At 43.5% G+C, this 24,012-nt stretch overlaps 1 protein-coding gene across 10 annotated transcripts in view; it reads right to left on the reverse strand.

The window, feature by feature from the left end:
• The window catches only part of LOC147149252 (unconventional myosin-IXAb-like), a 95,645-nt gene that overhangs the window by 38,106 nt on the left and 33,527 nt on the right, over positions 1-24,012 (reverse strand). For 8 of the 10 annotated variants that reach the window (XM_086027463.1, XM_086027462.1, XM_086027464.1 and 5 more), the window contains 6 exons: positions 9,617-9,711; positions 9,420-9,482; positions 8,571-8,670; positions 6,893-6,946; positions 3,235-3,335; positions 1,842-1,968 (listed from right to left, as the gene is read on the reverse strand). In XM_086027463.1, coding sequence (XP_085883589.1) covers positions 1,842-1,968; positions 3,235-3,335; positions 6,893-6,946; positions 8,571-8,670; positions 9,420-9,482; positions 9,617-9,711 — 540 coding nt within the window. The remainder of the gene's footprint in view (positions 1-1,841; positions 1,969-3,234; positions 3,336-6,892; positions 6,947-8,570; positions 8,671-9,419; positions 9,483-9,616; positions 9,712-24,012) is intronic. The other 2 variants (XM_086027467.1, XM_086027466.1) reach the window with 2 other exon arrangements.

Here is a 24,012-nt window from a genome sequence, read left to right on the forward strand (position 1 = left end):
GTCTCAAATTAGGAATTCAAGAAAAGTCGTATTAGGCTTTCAAATTAAGGTTAAAAAAGGCCTAGGGTTACGATTTCATACAAGGGTTGTTAGGGCATCAAGGCAAGGTTAGAGTTGCAAGCATGAGTTGGCTATTTAATCCAGGGTTAGGGTTTTATAGCAGGGTTTGAAGCCAGGGTTAGGATTTGAAAGTAGGGCTTCAACCTTGGGTCAGGGTGTTATAACACCTGTGTGACAGCGCCACTCCAAACCTTTCATTTTTATGGGCTAGCTGTGCATGTTGACACACTACCAAGCCAATTTTCCGGTCGTAGCAAACAAAATGAGGTGACTTGTGAGTACGGGAAGGCCTCACGAGCAAGCCGGCGACGTGGACAGGGAAGGGACGCGTGCAATCCAAACATCCCCGCGGACCCCTTGACAGAAACCTCGGGAACATTTCCGACATTGTTTGCTCAGACCCGCAACAAACGCGTCGGCCTAACAGAGCCACCGGTAAGCAACTGAAGTAGGTTTTACAGCCGCAGTTTGGGTCTGAAGCAAGGGTTAGAGTTTCAAAGTAGGGCTTTCAAACCAGGGCGGGAAAACGAACCCGTGTGGCACAAGAGGTCTAAAAATAGAAAGCCGGCCGACGGGACATTGTGTAAGTGCAAGGCGGTCTGTGTCAAGCACCTCTCCACTTCCAGCGTCACCACAAGCTGTGCTTGTACAAAGAGAGCCAGAGACGGCCACTTTTTTGGGGTAGAAGCCACACATATTTGTGTGGTTATTACGCTTCTCGGGTGGGCCATACATCACGGGATAACTTGAGGGAGATGACAAAAGAAGCATTCAGAAGGAAGAAGAAAAAAAAAAAAAAAGCACTGCGGTAAAGCCCTCTCATGTGATGTCACGTAACACACACAGACAGTAAACCATTAGCTTTAGCCTTAACATTAATTACATATCATCATCCCAAAAGCTAGCTGGCAGCTAGTGGAAAGAAGCTATTATATAGCTTATTCGGTGCTCATTTCTTGTCAGAAGCTGAGGGGATTCAAACTATATTTCTACAGAATCGCCGCGGAGAGCCTATGAAAAAAATCGAGGGGCTAACCGCTAGCCACTTCTCTCCAGGCTAGCAGCACAACATTGACGAAAACAACCATGCAGGTTCGACTGACATCAAATTAAGAAAATCCTGGTGGAGCCTTGCAATGCATCTGTTCAGCAACTTGGCTCGAGCAAAGACGCCTGCACGTATAGTTAGCGACACTGCTATCGCTAACAGCACTTGGCCACTGCAAACGCAAGTAAAGAAAGCCAATTTTTTTTCATTTACTTGAGCGGCGTGGAGCTGAATCTTGTTTGTATCTCACATTTTGGATTGCAACATGGGGAAAAAAATCAATCAATCACTCAATTAATCGACAGCACATAACACGCATAACTCATTAGTTGGTGCGCTTGTACGCTAAATCAAAATGCCACTGTGTAATTTTGTGCTTTCTATGTTTGGTGGTCTGCAGTGAGATTTTTCTCATTTCAAATATGTACTTTGGCTCCATGAAGGTTGATCAACATAACTAAAATTCCTCCTTCCTTCCTCTGTACTGCTTAACGTCAGGGTCACGGGCAAGGCGGGTGGTATACGCCCTGAACCGCTTGCTAGCCAATCGCAGCTGGGCTAAAATACTTCACAGTGACAGTCACTTTTCAGAAGAAAAAAAAGTGTCGCAAAAACACGTGTGCAGAGTTAATCCTTTGACTTGCGTGAAATGATGGCCAACTCTTTCAAGTATAGGTACCACTGCACTGTAGCGTCGGGAATTAGCCCTGCAAAAGCAATAAAACCGGCTCACCTCCAGCAGCTCCGAGACGATGGGAAGGACCTCGAGGTTGCAGATGTCGATGGAGTCGTCCCTGTAGGTCTTCTTCTTGTAACGGATGTTGCCCAGGTGGAGTATAGCAGACAGCAGCGAGAAAATCCTGGCGGGGGGAAAGAAGACACCCGTATTGAAACAATAATTCATTCACAAGCTGTGGATGAGCACCATAAATCTAGTGAGTGTCATAAATAAGTGAACAGCGAAAATCACAAGACGTAGTAGCCACTTCCACAGGCTGGGAACCAAACCTCCATCTTTGAGTTTGTGGAAGACAATTTTTGAGTTATTTAGCAAAGCAAAGGCTAGCCTACGAGCCTGCATCAGCTCAACGGGTCGTCAGCACGGCACATCTGAGCCATGAAGCCGAGCAACAGGAAAGTCAATGAATTAGCCCAGGGCTAAGTGGTTAGGCTTGCTATAACGGTTTCCGTACTGTACTACTTTAATTGATTTGCTCTTCATGCGCCATTTAAATAATAAATACATCGGAAGTTACTCAGCACTTTTTTTTCAATGAATACTTACTCAAATACTTATTTGGAGGGCTACTTTTTACTTTGAGTCATATTACTCTGAAGTAACTGTATTTCCACTTGAGTATAAGTTTTGTTGACCTCTACCTCTATTTAGTGCAGGGGCGTATCTAAACTTGTGGGATACAGGGCTCATTTCACCTTGAAATCTTGAAAAATCCTCAACTATTTGCCTTGACACCTGTAACTACTAGGGATGTCACGATGAATCGAAAATTGACTTAAAATCGATTAATCGAATTATGCTTTTTTCGAATCGAAAATCGGCAAGTGAAAATCGAACATTGAATCGAATCGGGGCTTGAGTGAATCGTTACATCCCCAGTAACTACAGCTGTATTTGTAAAAACAAACTATAATTCCTCGATGGATCGGTTTTAGCATGTTTAGTGAAAGTTGACAACTGTCAAAGTGGCCCTTGCATCCTTTGATTCTTCTCTATGTAGCCCTCAAATGAAAAAGATTGGATACCCTTGGTCGATTGCAACACGTAGTCGCCAGTAATAATAAAAAAATAACATGAGTTGCATAACGGACTAATAGCGGCAAAACCTGATATCAAGTATCGTGATCCTTTGCAGATAGCGAGACGCAATTGAGCTGAGAGATGAAGCAACAACACGTGAGTGATTGTTCTCATCCTCCCTACAGTCGCCATAGCGGCGACCGCATTGTGCTGAGCTGGTAATAAGCTGCCACAAAAATGTTTTGTAGGCTAAATATCTGCAGATTCACTTCACTCTGGCATCCCGGAGGCAGCGGCAGCACACAATAACGCTGCGGTTCGCAGCTAAGTATTCCATAACCGCGCACGTCACGGCGCTGGGCCTTACTGTTTGCGTGTAGCGGGAAGGAAGCCGACCATCTCCATCGCCAGCTGCAGACGCTCAAAGTCGTGTTTCAAGTCCTCGCCCTCCACGCTGAAGCAGTCCTGCTGGTATCACAAACACACACGGGAAGACATGAGCGGGGTTTTTTTTTGCCCCCCCTCGCCCACACGTCACGTTCCACAAAACGTTCGAGACGAACTGGAGAGCATATCAAGAGAGCAGGTCCGCAAGTGGCAGCGTGAACAACTGAAATAAACATCTCGGCATTAAGTAAAATTAGGTACCCTTCCATTTGCATCCATTTTCTTCTCAATTTTAGACTAATTACAAACCGTGCTTTTACACAACAGTGAAATGGGACTTCCATGCCCAAGAAAGCTTCTTTCCATCTTTTTCCATCCTTTTGTAGTCAGCAGTACACATGGGTGGGTTTCATCAAAATCACAGTGACTTTGACGCAAACATTTTTTTTTTTTTTTGCTTGTGTGACACCTCAAACTATAAAACAACAAAAACAAGACAGAGAAAGGACCTTTGAATATCGTTGTAAATCGGGAGTGGTTCAAATAAAGTAAATCAATTTTATTCTTGAATTTAGAAATGATGAAAACTCAAAAATTCTTATACCGATATCCTTATTCACCCCACGAATCACAATCACGACTCATAGTCTGGTTATAACACGTATACATACTCTGCTAGAGTGTGAGATGCCTAAACTTTAACGTGTTGGCATTTCTCTCCTTCGTAATTGACGTGACAAGCCGAGATTCGCCACTTAATCTCTATCTTCTACTCAAAAACTGTGCTCAAGTCCAAGTGATGTAATAATCAGAAATCTGATTATTACCGATGGGAAAACTCATTTTAAACAAATCAGAGCAAAAAATATGATTCTTGCTTTAGCACGTCATAATAATCCCTGAAAATGAGAAGAAAATCCATCAAAAAGCGTATATGGCGGAGCGCCGATTCGGTTTCGATGAAAATGATAAAGGATAAAATGTCATGTAAAGCATGCACAGACAGATTGTGCTGGTCAGCATATTTCAACCAAAGTCATAGGCCATCTCGAGAAAACACAAGCAGCCTCGTCTTCGCATCCAAAACCCCTTCTTCCCCACATTGTTTCGTCTGGGAGAACAATCGAGCCACTTTTCAAAGTGAAGGCTGCGCTCGGACCTCTGTGCCAAGCAACACAATGTGATACATTCACATTCGTGTTTGTTTGCCAATACCTTGGTCAACATAATAATTGGACATCCAAACTGGAGTTAAGTAGGGGCATAATTAGGAAACAGTGTATTTATTTTTGACATGTTTGAAACAAAGACTTCTTTGAGTCTGCTACATTACGCTGACATTGCAAAGTCAGAAGTACCTCGACATCAGCTCAGTTTCCACCAAGCACTGGCATTCAATTCAGATTCAGCTGATTATCAATAACTATGAAGAAAAAAGAAAGAAAAATAGTGCAGTGGGTTGAATAGTGGATGGAGAATGGTCACTTGCATATTCCGCTTCTAGGCGTTGAATGGGACCGCCGAGTCCTCTGGCTGCATCACATGTTCCCACCCTTTACTTGATGCTAAGTGGCTACGTGTTAGCATTCGAAATGTTTTGAGGTCCCACTGCTCAAATGAGGCTAGTCATACAACAAAACATTTGAATTTTTTTTAAATTTCTTACCTACAGCAGTATGTAGACAGTATAAAACGTTTGGTTAGGTTGTCTTTTAATAATTGAGCAAAATCTAATGATTTAGTCTCCTATCTAGCTCTGAAACATGCTACCCATTTGCATTTCAGCATCAAAAGATTGATTTGGAGCAACAGAATGGTCAATTCCCTCAATGATCATTCTTACTATGTCTGGATTTACACCGCATCTGTTTTTAAATCAACTTACCTATTTAAATATAAATTAGGGCCAGCGTTCAGTATCACTTTGAAGCAAATTACAGGCAGAAGAATTCAAATGTTCTTCCGCTAGATGACAGAAGGCACATTTCCACTTTTGGTGACATTTTTGTCTCTTGGTGTGCAGAGAGCTTTTTAAAAATGTGCCTTGGCTCAGTAAAGGTTGGGAAACACGATGTGTCGCCATCCCGCCTTCACACACAAACCACTTCAGGATTTACTGTACCCTTCCATATTGGACCGGACTGCTTGGTGGAAACTTTACTTTCACTTCATCACGACTGGCGCTCAAATTAAAATACCCACATGACAACAACAACAACAACAACAAGGGCCCAAAAAATAAAAATAAAGCATCGCACCTTGCCTACACATTCCACTCAGGCTAAGACCAAAGACACTCAAACAAGAGCACATATACGATTGAACATGCATCAGGCTAAAACCAAACACATCCAAACAATGTTTGCTCTTTGCGTGAGTGTGTGTATATCTAAAGATGGCGACATCATCTCTTTGGACGGCAAGGTCACAATCCAGTGAGTTCTTTGACAGATAAATGTGTGCCAGTGGAATACATAAGCCTGTGTATTTTTTAAATAAAGTTTTGACCTTTTGTCCACGCAACAAATTACTGTATTGTGCGGACCATAAAATCCTCAAATTTTCTCAAAAGTCGACAGTGCGCCTTGTATTCAGGTGCAGCTTATAGATGGATGACGACTTTTGAGTTTGTCATCTTTAATTCGAATTCCAATTGCTATTTCGTTCGTGTTCTCATTCTCATCCGCATCTAATCACGAGCGGTACGTTTTGGTCGTACCGGCACTTGGACTACTTCCCGCTTCCGTGTCAAAGACTCGGGAAATGTAGTCCTGCTAGCCTGATGCTACGGTGAGATGGCACGTGAGCTTTCTAGTGACATGTTTCCAATGTTACAATGTGATGTCACATGGCAGACATTTCTAAAAACGCCATTGCAGTATTTATGATGTATACATTATATATGTTTTAAGAATATAGATATATCTGTGTACATGCGAACTAGAAATACAAACATCTAAACTTATAGCGATGAATGTCACGTCACCAGAGAAGTACAGTTAAAGAGGTGACAAAAAGTTTCAGGTTGACACGATCCAAAGAGCAAAAATTCTTAAAGCGAACGGAAGCATCTTTGCACAGCAAATGGACCAAGCAAAGAAGACGGTTCAGGACGGCAACCCAACAAAAACAAATAGAAAGGGCTCGGAATATGTCACCAATAAATGTGACAAAACACAACATATTCTGTGCGGTGTTGATCCAAAAAGTCCTGAACCCTCCCCCCTTAAGACGGCGGTTTCCGGCTGCGACATCATCAGCTTTCTCCTAGCAACAGAGCACTTCAAGATCGGTTGAAAGGGATTCTTGAGGGCTTCCTTACTGCGCATGCAAATCACAGCCGACAAAGAACCACTTTGGCATTCATATCTCTCTTTGTTTCTAATTTTACGAGACGAGATTATTAACCCTTGCATACTGCTATGGTCATATTTGGGTATTCTTGGCCCGGGTCAAACAAAAACAAAAACATACCAAGTGACGTGTGCATCAAAAAAAAAAAAAAGAGCAGCATGTAAGGGTTAAGACATCCCTTGAAGTGGCAGCAGCGTACAGGGCGCGAGCAGCTGAGATCAAGCCGGGTCCACACACGCCCACACCTACGTGCGCACACGTACACACAGGCGTTACATACTGACCAGTTCGCTCTCATAGTAATTGTCCCAGTGGAGTTTGTGCGATTGCTTTGTCATCTGCAAGTGAGGCACAGTGCGTTAGCGGGATCTCAACCTCACACGACTCGCTGAGTCAAAAAGCGGCAACAACAGTTGATCGGCACGAATGAATTGCAAGCCGTCCTCGAGATGTGACGAAAATCAAAATAATCACATGGATCGAAAAAAAAAAAAAAAAAAAAAAAGTCAAACACTTGCGGCCAGGGAATAATTTGATGCCGGATGCTCAACTTTAGAAAATCCACGGTAATCAAATTCCGACACTTTGTAGAGATGCTGTATGATGTCACAGGCTTTGTTTTATCACAGTGAGATTGAAAAAAAAATGGTGGGAATGACTCAAGTGTTAGCAAAAGTAGATTCAAATGTAGCGAAAGACATATTTGGGATGGAACACTGAGACAGATGGACAGAGAGGGACGCACACCAACACGCTGGCACCCAAATCTGGAGGAAAATGCTAAATATGGATGAAGGTGCGTGTGCGCGTCAGCGCGCGCGTGACAAACACACAGACGCACAAACATACTCGACTGCCAGTGGCCTCGGCACGCGAGCAGAACTGCGCGAGTGGTTCTGTTACCATGGAAACAGAACGGCATGCATAGTAACAGGATGCCATTGGGAAGATGCGCAAGGTAGTGCGGGGATTCATGGAGAGACATGGGACGGCGAAAGGGACGCTGGTCCAAAAAGTTAAACAGACGTTTGTTTTTTGTGGGGCGCTCCCTGTGTGCGGGCATGCTAAGATGGAATATGGCACACACACACACACCCACACACACGCACGCACAACCATACTAGGGAGTGCTTGGAAGTATTCCGCTGATGCAATCAACAGCACAGATTGCGGCAAGGTGCTCCAGTGGAGTAAACATGAAAAAAGTAAATAAATAAATGTGGAATGGACTAGCTAAGCAAGACAAGATGTGAGAAGGAAAGAGCAAAAAATAAGAGCGGAAGGAAAGACGCACGAGAGAATGAGGGAAGGGAAACGGGAGAGAAAAATGAAGGAGGGATGAGAAGAGGAGAGCTGACAGCCAAAAGTACGACAACGTGGAAGAAAAAAAAGGACGGACGTAAAGAGAGAGGAAAGGAAAGAAGGGGGGATGTCGATAATGTGGAGGGAAAAAGGAAGAGAAGACAGGATGGAAGGAAAGATGAAGTAAGAAAAGGTAATTGGGAGTGGGGGAATGGAGGAAGGAAGGAAGCAAGGAAGGAAGGAAGGATGACCGTGGAAGTGAGGAGGAAAAAAACAATACCGAAGTCAAGGCCTAAGCGAAGCAGGTAAGTGGAACGGGACATCAAATTAGGGAGGAAGGAAGAAAATACGAAAGCAAAGAAGGTCAATGGGGAAGGAGGGAAAAGGCAGAAAGGAATGAGGGAAGGAAAGAAGAAAGGGAACCAAGACAAGATTGATGGAGAAAGGAAAGCAACGTTGAAGACAAGAGCCAAGGAAGGCCTGCTGCAGGGACGCAAAGGAAGGCAAGAGAAAATGACGGACGAAAGAAGAGAGCGTGGATGATGGAAGAAGAAAAGCTAATAAGGAAGGAAGGAAGTAAAGAAAATATAAGGGGGAAAGAGGTAAGGGAGAAGGAAAAGGAAGGCGGGAAGGTGCATCCGTGCGTTTGTGCGTACTGACCTGGTTGAGGTAGTGGTATTCCTCAGGTTTGAGCAGGTGGAAGGACTTCCTCTCCTCCTCGCTTGCTCCGGCCAGCAGGTAGTAAAAGACGTGGTAGTTCCTACACACGACACGCAAGCAGCTAGTAAGCAACAATCGCTTCATCCTCGAAGGTCCGAATTAAGACCTGGTGGACATTTGCTACCCAAATTTATTCACTCGGAGTACCCAAGCTGAGATGGACGATGCTTGCACACTCCCAATTGTCACGCAAATAAACGAACCAGTTGGCCAAAAAGCCAATCGACTAATGAAATTCTTTATTTTAAATGAGGGAATATTGAAATCTCACAGTCCAATTTCTCCTTCGCGACATGATTTGTGCATTCAAAAAAAAAAAAAAAAAAAAAAAAAACTATATAAGAGCAAAAAGGGAGTGTCTTCGTTGAGTGCCTCCAGGCGGTCATGTGATACACTCGCTGATGCTGAGAAAGCGTCGGCCGTTTCAGGATTGAGTTCCTTTTTCAAAGAAATACGCATCTGGCATTTCATCTCCAAGACACGAAAGCGCGCGGCTCGAATTTCCTCTCCGCGTGATTTGTGACTGCACCACATCAGCCGAGCCAATGCGAGAAGTGGTGCGTCGCAAATGAGGCCTGCGCAAGGACGATCACACCGGTGCGGTTATTCAGCTCAACGCTAGAGTCAAACGAGCTGCTCAGCATGACGCAGTGCAGTCGGGACACCACTGCGACATACGAGCACATTTTTGAGGCCGATTTACGCTTCTTCCTAGCGTCTTCAAAAAGGGCGTGTCCACTGGTCATGTGACACATACAAGCGGGGACTCTTGCGGTCATCATCTCTTACCTTTCGTTGTGCTCCTGGTAGACCAGACGGGATTTCTCCAACAGGTACTTCTCCACATAGGCCCTGAAACCAGACACGTTTAAGAAATACGTACGTGTATTTAGTGATGGGAGGTGAAGTACAAATATTTTGCTACTGTATTTTTCAGGTGTTCATTTTCACTTTTGTACTCAAGCACATTCAAGCTCTGTACTTACCCTCGAACAGTGCCACTGGCTTGGTAGTTGACCTGAATGAACTTGCCGAAGCGGCTGGAGTTGTTGTTGTGGGCCGTCTTGGCGTTCCCGAAGGCCTGCGATGAGAGGACGGAGAGAGCGCCGCCGTCAGGTCGGTGATGACAGACATCGGATGTGAAATTAAACAACGACGCCAATTAGCCGGTGGTGGCTTTGCGCAAGCGCTATTAAGTTTCGGTCTGGGCGTATCTCCTGCTCCGGATGGAGTCGCGGTTTCTTCGTAAGTCTCCAAAAATACCACAAAAAGTTACTACCATAGATTTGTTGCGTGTTTTTTTGGGGGGGACAATTTTCCCTGGGTAGGTCAGAAAAAGGTTTTTAATGAAGCAGCAAATAGAAACAAATGGAATATTATAGAATCAAAATAGTGTGTCAGGCAAAATACAAAGTGACGATATTTGTAATCCTGAGTAGCCACTCACTTCGCCACATGCTCTAGCTCCGCCCCAGTCGTCACGGTAGCAAAAAGACGTTGCATAAAAGAACAACAACGGACATCGATGCAATACAGTGCAGTATTTTGTCCTGCTTTTGTCAATGGGAATTAGCGAGCAGTGCAAGAGGACTTTAAACCCTTCCCTGAGGAACTCCACTCAAAATTATGACTGAGTGTTACTGAGAATGCATACTGGAGAGTCATTTTGCAAAGTGACGTGCACTATACTATATGAAACGCTATGAGGGCAAAAGTATTTGGACACTTCGCCTACAGGAAGCGAAAAAGTAAGAAAATATGGAGTTGTTCTTCAGCAGTTTTTGTTTCGATATCGCCTCTGTCAAAGTTTGTCCCACCAAATGATGTGAGTTTTTGCAATGGAAAAATAAGCATTTGAATGTTGTCGTGATGTTGTCGTCCAGACTGGGAATTCTATGAGCAATGAGGTCAAAGAAGTGGAAAGAAGTGTTTTGCAACTTTTTTTCTCTTGGTGATGATGTCACATGTTTAAATGTGTACGTGAGCGGTGTGGTAACCCGGGTCAGGAGGGTCGCCAGGGGGCCGCCCCCACAAGCGCCACACTGCCGAATTCTTAACACGTCACCATCACTATTCATGGAAGCTCCGTTGCTCCACACACGCTAATCTAGACATCCATCATTAGGGGCCTCACGAGGCTGCATGTAGGTTCTCATTAGGGATGTGTTGGGGCCTTCAGCGGGAGATAAAAGAAGGAGATGACAGGCTGTACAATATGACAAGAGACAGAATGAGGAAGACGCGAAAGGGGCCGGAAGGCAAAGAAAGGTGAGGTGCGAAGAGTGCAAAACTGAGTGATGTTACGTGAGCTGAGAGAGGAAGAAGGCAATAGAAGCTTGACGGTGGAGGAGTGCACACAATGAAGTGAGAACGAAAGCGGGAAGCTGCGGGCTGAAAAAGTGAGAATGGTATCCATCTTTTCATAATGTTTCTAAACAATAGGCTAGACCTGAGAACTTCCTGTTCTTCGTTTGACTGTTTCATGTTTACGTCCCAGGAGTCCATACATTTGATGAACTGCAATTGACGAATTGACTTGTCTTTTCACAGTCCAGCCTATTCAATCCCAGGAATTTATTTCAATTTTTTTTCTATTTTTTTTTTTTTAAACATAATCTGATCTGAAAATGTCTAGCAGAGAATGAGGGGGATAACCATCATAACCGTCCCCATTAATCCCCCCCGACCCCCAGTAGATCTATTTTACATTTTGTCTTCCACAAGCACAAAAAAAAAAAAAGTAAATAAATGTTTTGTCCTCAGAAGAGATTTTGCGTTATTTGTCGAATTAACGTTTAGTTGTTGTTACTGGGAACAAAACAAAACAAAAAAAAAGCACTCAAAGATATTGTTGAAGATGAAACCGCACAAAACATGTAATAGTGTGTGTGCACACTAAGCTAAGAATATGTGTGTGTGTGTGTGTGTGCGTCTATGCTGCTTTCTATGAACAGCACGGTGAGATTAATGAGCGGGCCCACAAAGTGGGTCTGATTTAGTGGCGAACGCTGCTTTGTGGGCCGCTCCCGCTGTGGCCACAGCACAGGAAAACACACACAGGGATTATGCTGTGTGTGTGTGTGTGTGTTTGTGTGTCATGTAAGGTGAGAGCAAGAAGAAAGAAAAGTCAATAAATCTTATTCAAAAACGGAGGCTGACTGTGAAACACGAATAATTTGCCCCAGAATATAAATAAAGGGACATGCAACATTATGATGATGATGATGATGATGAGCAATGTCCAACTTTCACGCCTTTGAGCATCTTGTCCGTCTGTTGTCACTTGTCACTCAACGCGAAGATTGCGCAAGTACATGCTTTGATTGCGCAACCGGAAAAGCGGTCAAAGTGCTCGCGTTTCATCGCAACTCCAAGGCTTCACGTTTTTTGATATCAACCAAGTAGACACGCTACAACTCTTGATGTAATTTGACGGCTTCGCAAACACATCGCGGCTAGCCTGGTTGCTTGTGACGTAACTCGACCGGTCTGTGGTTCATATATTTTCTGTCGCATCCAACGACAACAACCGGCTAGCTCGGACTACCCAACACAGTTATCTACTGTGGATCAAAGGAGCAAAAGAGGATGGATCTTGTCGATAAGTAATAAGCGATCTCTGCTGAGTATGAAGTATTTTATCTGAAGATTTTCTATTTTTGTCATTGTAAGTAGCTCAAATATTATTTGCATAGCCTGTGCTACCATATGGTAGAGTGACTGGCTCATTTGTGCTAGCTCAGGTCAAATCAGAGAAATGCACATGTGTTAAGATTCCATGTCCATGCAATTGCATAGCTCGGCACTGGCTGCGAAATAACGTTATGCTAATGTATGCTTCTCACCCCCTCAGGTTTTTCCACGCCGTCATATTACATTAGCCACTTGTTTCTTCCTCTCCTGCGAATAGTCTTTTTTCCTCAGCCTAAGAGGAAACAAGCCATGTAATTCCAAGACAGGATTTAGCTTGTTAGGTGGAGAGCACGGGCGGAGGGGGCTTGCCGCTTAATTATCATGTCGGGATCTTCCTGTTAGCAGGGGGTGCAATCATATGAAACACCCAAAAACTTTATTTTGCTCTTCCTTCCAGTACAGTAGCAGCATTTTCCCCATCAGCTACCAAAAACCTTTCGGTGACCTACATTCGGAAAACACAGGTGGACGCGTGCCAAATAGGCCACAGTTAGCTTAGGTTTTGTTAGCATGTCTGTTTTGTGGAGATTTAAAAATGATGAAATGCTGGCGGCTGCTTCAGTTAGCGTCTTTTGGTCGATTTGAATGAAAAACGTCTTTGAATTTGGACTCATCCTTTTCTCAAATTGCTGTGTGACAAAAGTGGTTTTGGGTATTAATTACATGTCAGGAACTTCCTCAAAGCGGCTCAGATACAAAAACCTTCATACCGTTTGCCTCTGGCGAATTGTCTGTCTTTTACAAAAACATTGGCTGACCTACTTACTGAGATGGATGTGTTAGCTTAGCATCCCTTAGCTGAGTTACTGCACCTGTATCACAGCTGAACTGAGGCATCAGAATAACAAAATGGTGGTTTTATTTATAAGCTTCTACATTGCTTTGTCTGATTAGTAGTTTCACAGGTAAATTAATAAACTGTTTTGGAAAATGTGCACTCGCTAGTTAGCATAGCAACAGCTTCCTCCAAGTAGGGGTTAAAACCATCTTAAATACCATGACCATAATACTATAATACTGTTTGCTTCCAGCTTCCCCGCCTACAATAAATAAATAAGTAAATATATAAATAAACACAAATACATTTGCTGACCTACTTATCGAGATGGGGACCTGCTACAGCAACTGTTAGCTCAGCATCCAATAATTGAAATATCACAGAGAACTGAGGCGTTAAAATAAAACGCTGCAAGCTTTGACAACACTTATTAGATTCGCTCTTTCCTGGTTAAACTAATACATAAACCGTTTTTGATTAGGAGGCAAATGGGAGTTGACTAGTTAGCATGGAAATAGCTTCCTCGATGCATGAAGGTAACATCCGGCTCCAAAACACAATTTCCCCTTTGCAGCACTGTGTTTTTTCACAATAAGGACCAAAAGGAAAAAATAGAACTTACATTTGGAAACAAAGGTGAAAGCACCTGTTAGCTTAGCTTTTGTTAGCTCATCTGCTTCATGGTGCGCTACAGCACTGAAACCAACTCCTTCTGTTAGCTCGTTTTGGTCTGAGCTGGATTAAGGATCGTTTTAGTGCCCTAACAGAAAATCTGTTTATTACCATTATGGCTCTGATACTACCTCTGAGTCCAGGTTCTTACCGGGTTGACTTTGTCCCCACCTTTTAGCAATGACATGAACGGTACGCTTGAGTGAGCTTGTTGTGGTTAGGGAGCTCTGAGATGGAATACTGCAAGTTTTAGTGCCCTGACAGAAGGGCTGGCATTTACTGTTCTGTGTCCCTGCCTCACTTTGTCTGAAAGTGAAACAAAGAATTCCTCGATCTCCACCTTAATCCTGATCTCCGCCAACATTAAACAGCTTCCTGCAGCCTTACGCGTGATTACAAGGTGCAACTGTGACGGCATGTCCGTGCAACTGTGACGGCACAAAATATAACGAGCAAGGGTGGCAAGACTGTCCCATTGCGGGGTTGTTCAAGCCATCAAGCTTGCTTTGTCCGCCATTATAAACAGCCCAGTGCTCATTTTAAACACTCAAAAAGACTTCTGTGCTCCATTCTTCATGGGATGCTGGAGGAAAAACAGACAGGGCAGAAAACGCGAGAGGGTGGTTACATGACAGAAGAACATGTGGCGAGTGAAGATACAAGTAGGGGAAATAAGTTTATGAAGCGTTTGGTTATCCCCTGAATCAAACCCAATAGGCACGCAATCAATTATAGCCGCACTTCCTTCCTTCCCAGTTTATTCAAGACCACTCCTTTCTTTTGAAATGTCAGCCTGCCACTGACCTCATTTACTGGCTGCACATCCAGTGCAGTCATTAAACGCGAGCGCAATAATCTTTCTTCTCTCCTACTGTTTATGAGTTGCATTCGCGAACAATTTGTCTCCTTTTTGCCAGCAATTAAAAACGATGTTGTCATTGATTTTTTTTTTTATATAATAAATCCCGGGACAACTTGTTATTCATTTGTGAGTGTAAGCGTCCAACTCAGTAAAAAGGTCTGTAAAAAAGGTAGACTTTCATGGTTTTGGAGTGGAAGAACCTCCACCAGATCGTGGGAAAGGAATGGTGGAAAAAGCAGAAGGCCAAAATCTTGAATTTTTTTTTTTTTTTTTTTAAATCACGGTGCTGTGCTGCACCCTTAAAAAGTCTGATTCACTGTCTTTCTTTACAACTGGCAGAGGCAACCACAATGCGGCACATTTGTTCATCTTTCACAAAAAGGTGACTGGCTCTTGACCTGTATGAGCTTTAGCCTGCAACACCTTCCAGCCAACCCTTTTCTCCTGGGCTGGTCTTGATGTCAACGTCAACGTCACGCCACGTCACGTCACATCACGGCTGAGCTGGAGCCTAACCCAGCACCCAGCAACCCTGGACCGGTCTCTAGATAAACAAATTGGCACTCACATTCACCCTAAACGGCAATTTAGTCTTCAATGAACCTAACATGCATGTCTTTGGAATATGGGAGGAAGAGGAGTGCTGAAATCGATGAACCGGAGCCTTCTATGTCAAAATTACCAGAGACAAGAAATACAAGCACTCAGAGTTACTTCGAAGTCTTTCACACGATTAAACGCTGACATTTGAGAGACTTTTTGTGATTTTCAACATTGGCTAATGGTCAGCGTCACTTTTGGCTCAATCGTCCAATTTGTCACACTGCCTTACATAAACACACACACGCACGCACGCACACTCACGCACCTCTCTCTCTCTCTTTCTCTCTCTCTCTCTCTCGCTCTCTCGCTCTCTCCATTAATGGTTGGTGTCACCGTGTTAGGCCACATCTGGATTTCATTTGTCTCAGGAACAACTCAACTCAAAGGGCTGGGAGGGGCTTGGGGTGGGTGAGAGCAGATGAAGTGAGAGGGAACGCGCAATAAGGATGAGCAGACAGGAAAACCGGCAATTGCCACAGAAGGCGGGTCCAACACAAGACGACGTAAGAGTACACTGTGTTCATTAATTAGTTATTCAGTAAACACTGCAAAGTGATAATAATACAACTATAATAATAATTGATTACCCTTTTCTTTATCATGCCTTTCGAACCACCCAAGGACAAAACAATGGCTGAAAACATCAAATATGATAAAATATTGATTTACGTGTCGTTATTTTGCAACTGTTCGATGAGCAAAATATAAATGAATCGATTTCCTCGATTTCTGTTTTGATTCACAAAAGAATTCAGATGGACAACTTTTTTTTTTCCCTTAGGGCCGTGCTTCTAAATTATTTTCTGCTACCCCACCACCCCAGGAACAATAAAACATTCCAGCCCCCCCGCCCCACCACCATCAACTCCCTGCCACTTCTATAAATAGTATCATGTGTCAAAGAAATTGTTATAAGTGCACTTATGCAAAACACTGTATCCAGGAAAACAACATTACAGAAAACAAAAGAAAAAAGAATTATAGATCAATTTACCACAAAAATGTGTTTTTTAGTCTGTACAGAAAAGATCTGAAATGCATCATTTTGCCTGAAATTAAAAATAAAATAAATTGAGAGCGTCACTGCCACCTACTTTAGTGGATGAGCAATTACACTTTATTCTAGCACTGCAAAAAAAAAAAAAAAAAAAAAAAAAAAAGCATGTTCCCGGGGGGTTATACGCACCCTTCCAGTTTTTTTGTTAACAGACTTATTTATGTCCCTACCCGGAAATTCCAACAGTATCCTGTTAAAAAAAAATGTCCACTTTGGAACCCAATTTGAGTTTTCAGGCTGGCTCCTGTCATCAAATCAATCCCTCTTGACGCTTGCGGCCATGAATGTCAGATGGCGCAGCTGCAACCAAAACCAATGGAAAAACTTCATGGCTGTTCAAGTCCGATGAATTGTCCCCACAAATGCATAAATTAAAAGGCAACTGTGCGTTGGTTAGCACTGCTGCCTTTTAGCAAGGAGGCTTGGCATGCATTGAAGGCTGTGGTTCGTCTAATTGCAAAAGTAAAGGCCAAAACATCCTGCTGAGGTAAACTGCTGACGAGCATAGTGCAGCGTAGCGTCTGACAGCAAACGCAAGACTTTACACAAGGAGGTGGTGTGGGAAACTCCCGCAGTCTAGTGCTAATCCCCTCGGGAGATCAACATGTATAGAAGTGTGCATGCTGCAGCCAGAGATGATTCATTTGTGTGGGAGGAGGGTGTATACACAATGTGTGGCACATACAGAATGTCATGGAGCGTATTGGTACTCTAATTATACAGTACACCATATCGACAAGTTATTGCTATATGTGATCATGACACATACAAGGAGGGAAACTAAAATGCGGCGTGGTTCCTCCCCATTACAGCTACATCATCTTCCACCGCTGGGAGTGTGACCGCAGTGTAACTGTATTTCGAAAAAAAGAAAAGAGAAAGAGTTGTCTTTGTTTTTGAACAGCGTCATGGAACAAGAGGTTTTCAACCATCGTAGAAAACAATGGGACCTAAAACGCATCCCTGAGGAACTCTGTTAAAAAGTTTGACAAACTGGTTGCTACTCATCATGGATGTTGGGAAGTCTGTGCAATGTCGTCAAGGAAGTGAATAGTTTAAAAAATGCAACAGACTTTCCACAAAATGGTAGACTATCTCTAAAAATATTTTGGGAGTGGTTGGATGTGAATTTCTGTCAGTTTGTGGGACATAGAGGATTCCACCTTCATAGGAAACAACTAGACTTAAAACACTTCTGTGAGGAACACCAGTGAAAATTGGAAAAACACTTGATGGATGAGTTTGGTGTGGAAGAACAACCCTGGCTTGAAGGCATTTGGGAGGCACAAGAACACCTTCAGTTCTCTCCAGTCCATTATCGTTGAGAAAGTCTTCACAGAAGAACGGAAGGAGAGAACAATGACCTATTTCCCTTCCTCCGAATTTGGCTCTAAAAGCAGTTTTTGCCCAATGGGAGAGAGCAGAAACACCATGACAGATTTGTCTAACAAGGCCTATATTTAGTCAGACGTTTTTAATTTGAAGCGCCGACGCTTTGTTGTAGCGTGACGAAGGAATGAAACCTTTCTTGTTTCGGGGCAGTTCTGTCCATCAGAACGAACCACAGTCTGACCGGAGAGGTGCAGAGTCTCCAATTGTGGTCTAAAAGTCCAACGCGAGGAGGAAAACCTCGCCTGACGAGTTGACCGCGCGATTCGGAGCCGCTCACCGCATTTCACGGCTGTCGAGAAGCGGAGAGGTCGTTAGAGCGCCCCGTCGAGACAAAGCGCGCTCCGCTCGGGGGGTTCTCGCGCCGGTGGTGAGACGATAAACATCTTCCTGCACTTCAACGGCATGATCATTTCTCAGCTGACAGCTCGTACAAGCCGACACATTCGCATCGGCAGGGCCTGTGTCAGAAAACATGATACAGACGTCAAGTAAATAGGACCTCTGCTGTTGCTATGGCAACCCCCGGAGAGCATTTTTGAGTGACCTCAAATATCTGTGAACTAGCCAGGACACTGCATGCGGTGTGTTAGCGTTGGTGTTAACACACAGGAGTGCTGTTAGCGTTTAGCATTCATTAGCATGAAGTGGTTAACTTCTTACCGCGTTATCATATTCTACCTGTGAAATCTATCCAGGGATGTTCATTGAAAAAAAACAACAAAATTTTTTTGTGCTCTTTCTGAAACCACAAAAATGGCACCAAAGCAACTGGTGTCATCTTGACATTTCTCAAATTTTGCTATGTCAGCGAGGTCTAGTGGCGCTCCAATCCATCGGCCACCCAGCTTGATCGTCCGATTGCCGTGGAAAAGTACATGAGCCGCATATGCCCATCAAAGCTTTTCATTGTCGATCACAAAAAAAAACAATCACCTGCAGCTGGTACTTTGCAGCCTGCAGCCAACTAGAGCCCAGCCTGTGTGCAGCGAAGCGTCCCCTCCACCTTTAGCGCTGCATGTTACAGACAAAACCAGTAACTGAATCATAACGTTTTTTTAAAAATCTGCTTTGTCAATAATTGATAGATTAATCGATTATTTACACAATCGTTAATGAAGCGCTTTCAAATTGAAAAATGGTCAGCTAATCCATGGGATCGAATCGGTCTCGGCCGATTGCACTCAAGGATGATCAGAATCGGTAGCATAAAACCTCGATCGCCTATTGAGAGCAAATCACTCCAAATGCCTCGAAAAAAATCGTTTTAGAATTTATGACATAAACACGGTGGACTTAGCGCGATTTTGGCCAACACGTGCACTTTCCAGTTGCGCCATCTCTGGTGTCCAAAAATCAACTTGTCTGCGTCCAAAGCAAATAGCTGCAGCTTGGACGGAGAGTCGGGCGGCGGGTTCATAACTCAAGTGCACAAGACCAGAGCCAAAATGGAAGGACTTGTGGAATTATGCTCCCGTGTCCCAGCGCATGGATGCGCGTCCTGTTGGAAGCATGACGGTGAATCACTGCGCTATATGAAGAGCGCGTTTGTCAAAGGCGTTTAATAAATGCAGAGAGGCATTTCCTCTCGTCTTAGATGACAGACTATGTGGAACGTTGGCATTGCAGCCGTTATTTCCACCTTTACATCCCTTTGACGTCTTTTTTTTTTTTTGGTCCTCTTCTTCATGCCGTCTTTTTCTCCCCGCTCTGCCTTATCTCACTCGGGCTCCTTTCCCGATCGAGCATGCACCACAAATAACAGCAGCAGGTCTGTTTTAACTCCACAGACTTGCAAAGGCTTCATACAGCTGATATGAAAAGCATGGATGCAATGATTTCTTGGAAATATGTCCCTTTTGTCAAACTGTATATGTCAACAAAATCTTTAAATGTTAAAATAACGTTATTAAAAAAAAAATTGACATTACAAAAAAAAAATCTTTTTTTTTTTTTTTTTTTTTTTTAACAGAATCAATTACTAGATGCCCAGCTATAGTCCACCGGTAAATTTCCAGTGGGAAGTGGCAAAAAAAAAAAAAAAAAGTCAATCTTATTGACTGATGACTCGCTACATTTGAATCTGTAATTTTTACTCCTTACTTTGTCTAAACTGGATCAACACTTTTTCCACACTCCATAAATCAAAAAAGGTCAGGTATGTAAATCAAAACAAAAATACATTTGACTTTCGTACTTGAGTACATTTCAGAGCCTATACTATTTACTCGAGTAAAGGAGTTGAAACAATAATTTTACTGCAGTCTTTTTTTTTCGGGGGTTAGATTTTTGCTTTCTGTTAAGGCTCCGACGCAACGGACGTCCTCTCAATCCTCGCCAGTGCCTACGTACAGAACTGCAACAAGGGTAAAAAGGCCGGACAAATGTCGGCATTCATAGGCAGAGTGAAAGGTGATATCGCCAGAAACTTTTTAGCACGCTCATTAAAAAGGTTTCACGTTTGCTCAATGTGCAAAAGAAAATCGGTTTCCGCTCGCTTTGAGGCGTTTACTAGCAGGAAGCGGCTAACGGCCTTAAAAGGGCATGGCTTTGTTTACGACAGGGGTGTCCAAAGTACAGCTTTTTAGCGGTCAAGGGCATAAAAACTAGTAATTGAAAAAAAAAAAAAACAGCACGTCGTTTGCCTCCATTGTACTACTTACAGATTTTTTTCTACTGGTTGGCAAGGCAGGAGAAGAGAATAAATCCATTGTCATCTCTCCCTTGCTTGTTTCCCCATCAATCAAACGGCATTCGCTCAGTGGCGAGTCGGAATCGTGATAGTTTGATCCACTTTCTGCTTTATGTCAAGGTCAGCTAAGTGCAGATGGCGCTTGTTTTGCTTCTGCGTGTGGAAATCCGAGTCCGCTGCTGCTCAGTGCATCTATTCTAGCACGACACAGGAGCGCTGGCCACCCAAAAATCATTAAAAAAAATTTTTTTTAAAAAAAACGCATATCATGTATATTGTAAAACAATCTATAATTGCCTCACTTATCTTTACCAACACTGATGGATTAGTTTTAAATAAACGGTGAACAATGCCAAAATGGCCCTTGCAATTCTTGGAAGAAAAAGTTTGCCACCCCCACCCTGTTTTACAAGGTGACCGTGAGGGGGTGAGTGCACTTCGCCCCCCCCCCCACCCTCCCCTCCCCTCCCCCACAGGGTTAGCAGCAACACTGTCGCTATTAGCGGCCTCCTTGCCATCGCGCTCAGCAAAAGTGGGGCACTGGGTTGGTGAAAATGACTCCATCATGTCTCCCTCTGCAGCCTTTGAGGATTACGCTACCCTCTCTCTCTCTCTCTCTCTCTCTCTCTCTCCCTCTCTTTCTCCCATCCCTCGGGGGAGGGATGGGACGGGGGGGGGGGATGTTATTCAGAGATGAGGATAAGGCAGAGCGCTTTGCTTTCATCTCCTGTGTGCAGGCTTGTAGCATCAGGAGGACCTCGCAGGGCTCACTTTGATGCATTTAACGGGCGGCCGTGCCTCGATGGCGCCCCCTGGAACCTTTTCAAAATTCAGCCTCCTCACTTCCACTTTGGCTTGGTTTGAAGCGCCCATTTTGGGATCGTTTCAAATATCAATTCCTGCAAGAGATTCCATTCCGTTTGATTGCTACCAAATTTGACGAGCCCTGCCGCCAGTAATGAAAAACACTTTTTAGAACACAAAGTGGGATTTCAAAATACTTTTAAATTGCAAACTCATCTTAAAAATCAATAGTGACAAACACTCTCCGTAACTTCCGCTAACAACCCAGGCTAAACTTAGCTCCTCCCCGACATACAAAGTCCTTTTATATTATTTTATGATACACAGGTGCGTGTTATTCACGGGACTTTACGGTCGTCACTGGTGAGAACCCACAAGAGTCGCATTTCAACTTATCGTGGACACATAATGTAAAGGGTAAAATGCCCATCAATCTAATACGAGAAACCAATTCACGATAAGGCTAGCGTCATGAAGGGCTCATACACTTTATTAATGGGTAATTAACAACTTCATAAATACTTTTTATAAAGACTGAATGCATCGCTCCAAATCATTAGCTAAGATCTAAGTGTGCCAGCAGCTCAACGTGGCCGCTTGTGAGCAAATCGCTCATTTTGAACAGTTTATAGCTGCTTACATAATCAATTACTAAACTGCTCTTAAAATCTTCATAAGGGTGCCACGTGTTGTCTAATAAAGTGAGACAAAAAGATGCAAGCCAACAGTGGAATTTATTATTTTTTTTTATGGTATTCCTGGTACTCAAACTAACAACATGAATTGCTCTTCCAATTTCACGATCATTTTATTTTCATATAATTGCTGTTCTTTGATACCACTAAAACATGTCTAACAATTTTAATTGTGTGTGTGTTTTGGGGCTGGGGGGTTCAGCGTGCAAGTATGTGCGTTGGGGGGCGGGGGGAGACGTAGTTCCGATAACCCAAGCACTGACAGAATATAATTCGACATTTCAAATGGAAATGTCCGTTATTTAAAATAAAGAGTCAAAAATGAGAAAGGTTTACTGAGGAGATTAAATAATTAAATGATTAACTTCATGGTTCACCACAACAGTGGGTGCGGCGTGGGGGGGGGGGTGCTTTTTTTTTTTTTGCTGCACATAGGAAGATTAAGCAGCTTTGAATTTCAAATGAAAGCCAAAACAGTTGCCTATCTATTCCAGCAGGAGGATTTAGCATGATTAACATGAGGCCGGCGTGCACACAAAGGCCTGAGGCAAAAAAAAAAAAAAAAAAACCACACACATTTATACACACGTAATAAGCACCTCCACTCCTACATTGTATTCATCTAAATAAACCTCCAACTAGAAGGTAGAGTGCAGACCTCTGAGCAAGACTGCTATCCGACGAAAACTCTTCCATGCGTCTCCAATTTCGGACCGTCTGGACATTAAACACTGTGAAAAGTACAGTGCTGCCTTTACTTACGAATTTAATTGTTTAAACACTTATCGCATCACCAATCGACTTTTCTCATCGAAATGAATCGAAAAGCCATGAATCCATTCCAGCGCCAATCTAAATAATCTCTCCCGTGTTTTTTTTTTATAGCAGAAATACAACAGTCTGCAGTATTGTCATTTAAAAAAATAAAAGTGATAACACAATTAAATAGAATGTAAAGAATTCAACTGTGCATCATGATTTCATGCTTGAACACTCGTGCTCTGTGCGCACGTCTTGGCGAGGGCAGTATAACAGTGACATACATTTGATATATGAAGAAGAGTTTCACAAATAAGTGAGTCAGGAAGCTGTGGTAGTTATGACTGCGCCTGTGGCGTTTTGCATTCCGCATGTTAGCATGAAGCAAGCGGACTTGTAAATGATGTGCTTTGGTTAAATACACAACTTCAACTGGGAAGGGCAGCAAACAGCTTGAAGCAAGTTCTCAGCTTCTTTTCAAGAATTGCTCCCTGTTGTCAAGTTTGCTGCCACTATTTAGCCCGTGCAGCTCAATACTTGCATCCGCGTGAAGCTGGCAGGAAAGAAACATCAAAAATGTTCCCCTGGATGTGGGGTGGCCAGAGAGTGACTGTGGCCTCCCCTGGCCGCCACGTAGCTCCGCCCCTTTCTATTGCGGCATGGTAAGCCCTATTATAAATGAGGGACTACCGTATCTGTCTACTACATTTCCTCAACTCGCTCTTCTTATGATGTTTGTTGCCGCTGTCACAAGACTGAAGAAGAAAAAAAAAAAAAAAAGCAGAATGTCACAAACAAAAATGAGCCGTTTGTTTTCTGTAGCGGCTTAAAATAAGGGTCGAATTCCAGGCAGGCCGTGGGGGTCGAACGGATGACCCAACGCGCGACACCCTCGGGAGCGAGTTGCCTCAGCGCCGGTCGCAGCTCGAGTGGAAGACCACTTGCGTAGATTGAGTTAGCACAACTTGCCCAGATGGCTTCTTTGCGGCTCACGTCTGTAATCGCATCTGTTTCCGATGGCGGCGACGCCACATTAAGACGCTCCGATTGAATCAGGCCCATTTGGAGCATCGGGCCACTTCCACTCAAGCCTGTGACGTGCCTGCGCCACGACATGTGAACTTCCTTCGCTTATTCCAAAGCTGCGCAATGGGAACATTTAGCGTGGAACATAAAACATGAAAGCAATAAGTCCTTGGGGTGCGACGGCACATAGATGAAAGCTTTTTTTTTTCTCTTTCCTCGTTTGCTCGGAAGATCTGAGCCCGAGTCCTGGACTTCCAGCTGTGTTTTTCAGTCAGTGTCACATTTTGGAACCTCTTTAACGACTAGTCTACGGTTACCTGTGCTACAAAGAACAATGGTGACCGGGTTAGCG

This window comes from Filicampus tigris, chromosome 4 (genome assembly GCF_054856515.1).
Source record: "Filicampus tigris isolate MCC_2025a chromosome 4, RoL_Ftig_1.0, whole genome shotgun sequence".
In the NCBI taxonomy this organism is placed as follows: domain Eukaryota; kingdom Metazoa; phylum Chordata; class Actinopteri; order Syngnathiformes; family Syngnathidae; genus Filicampus; species Filicampus tigris.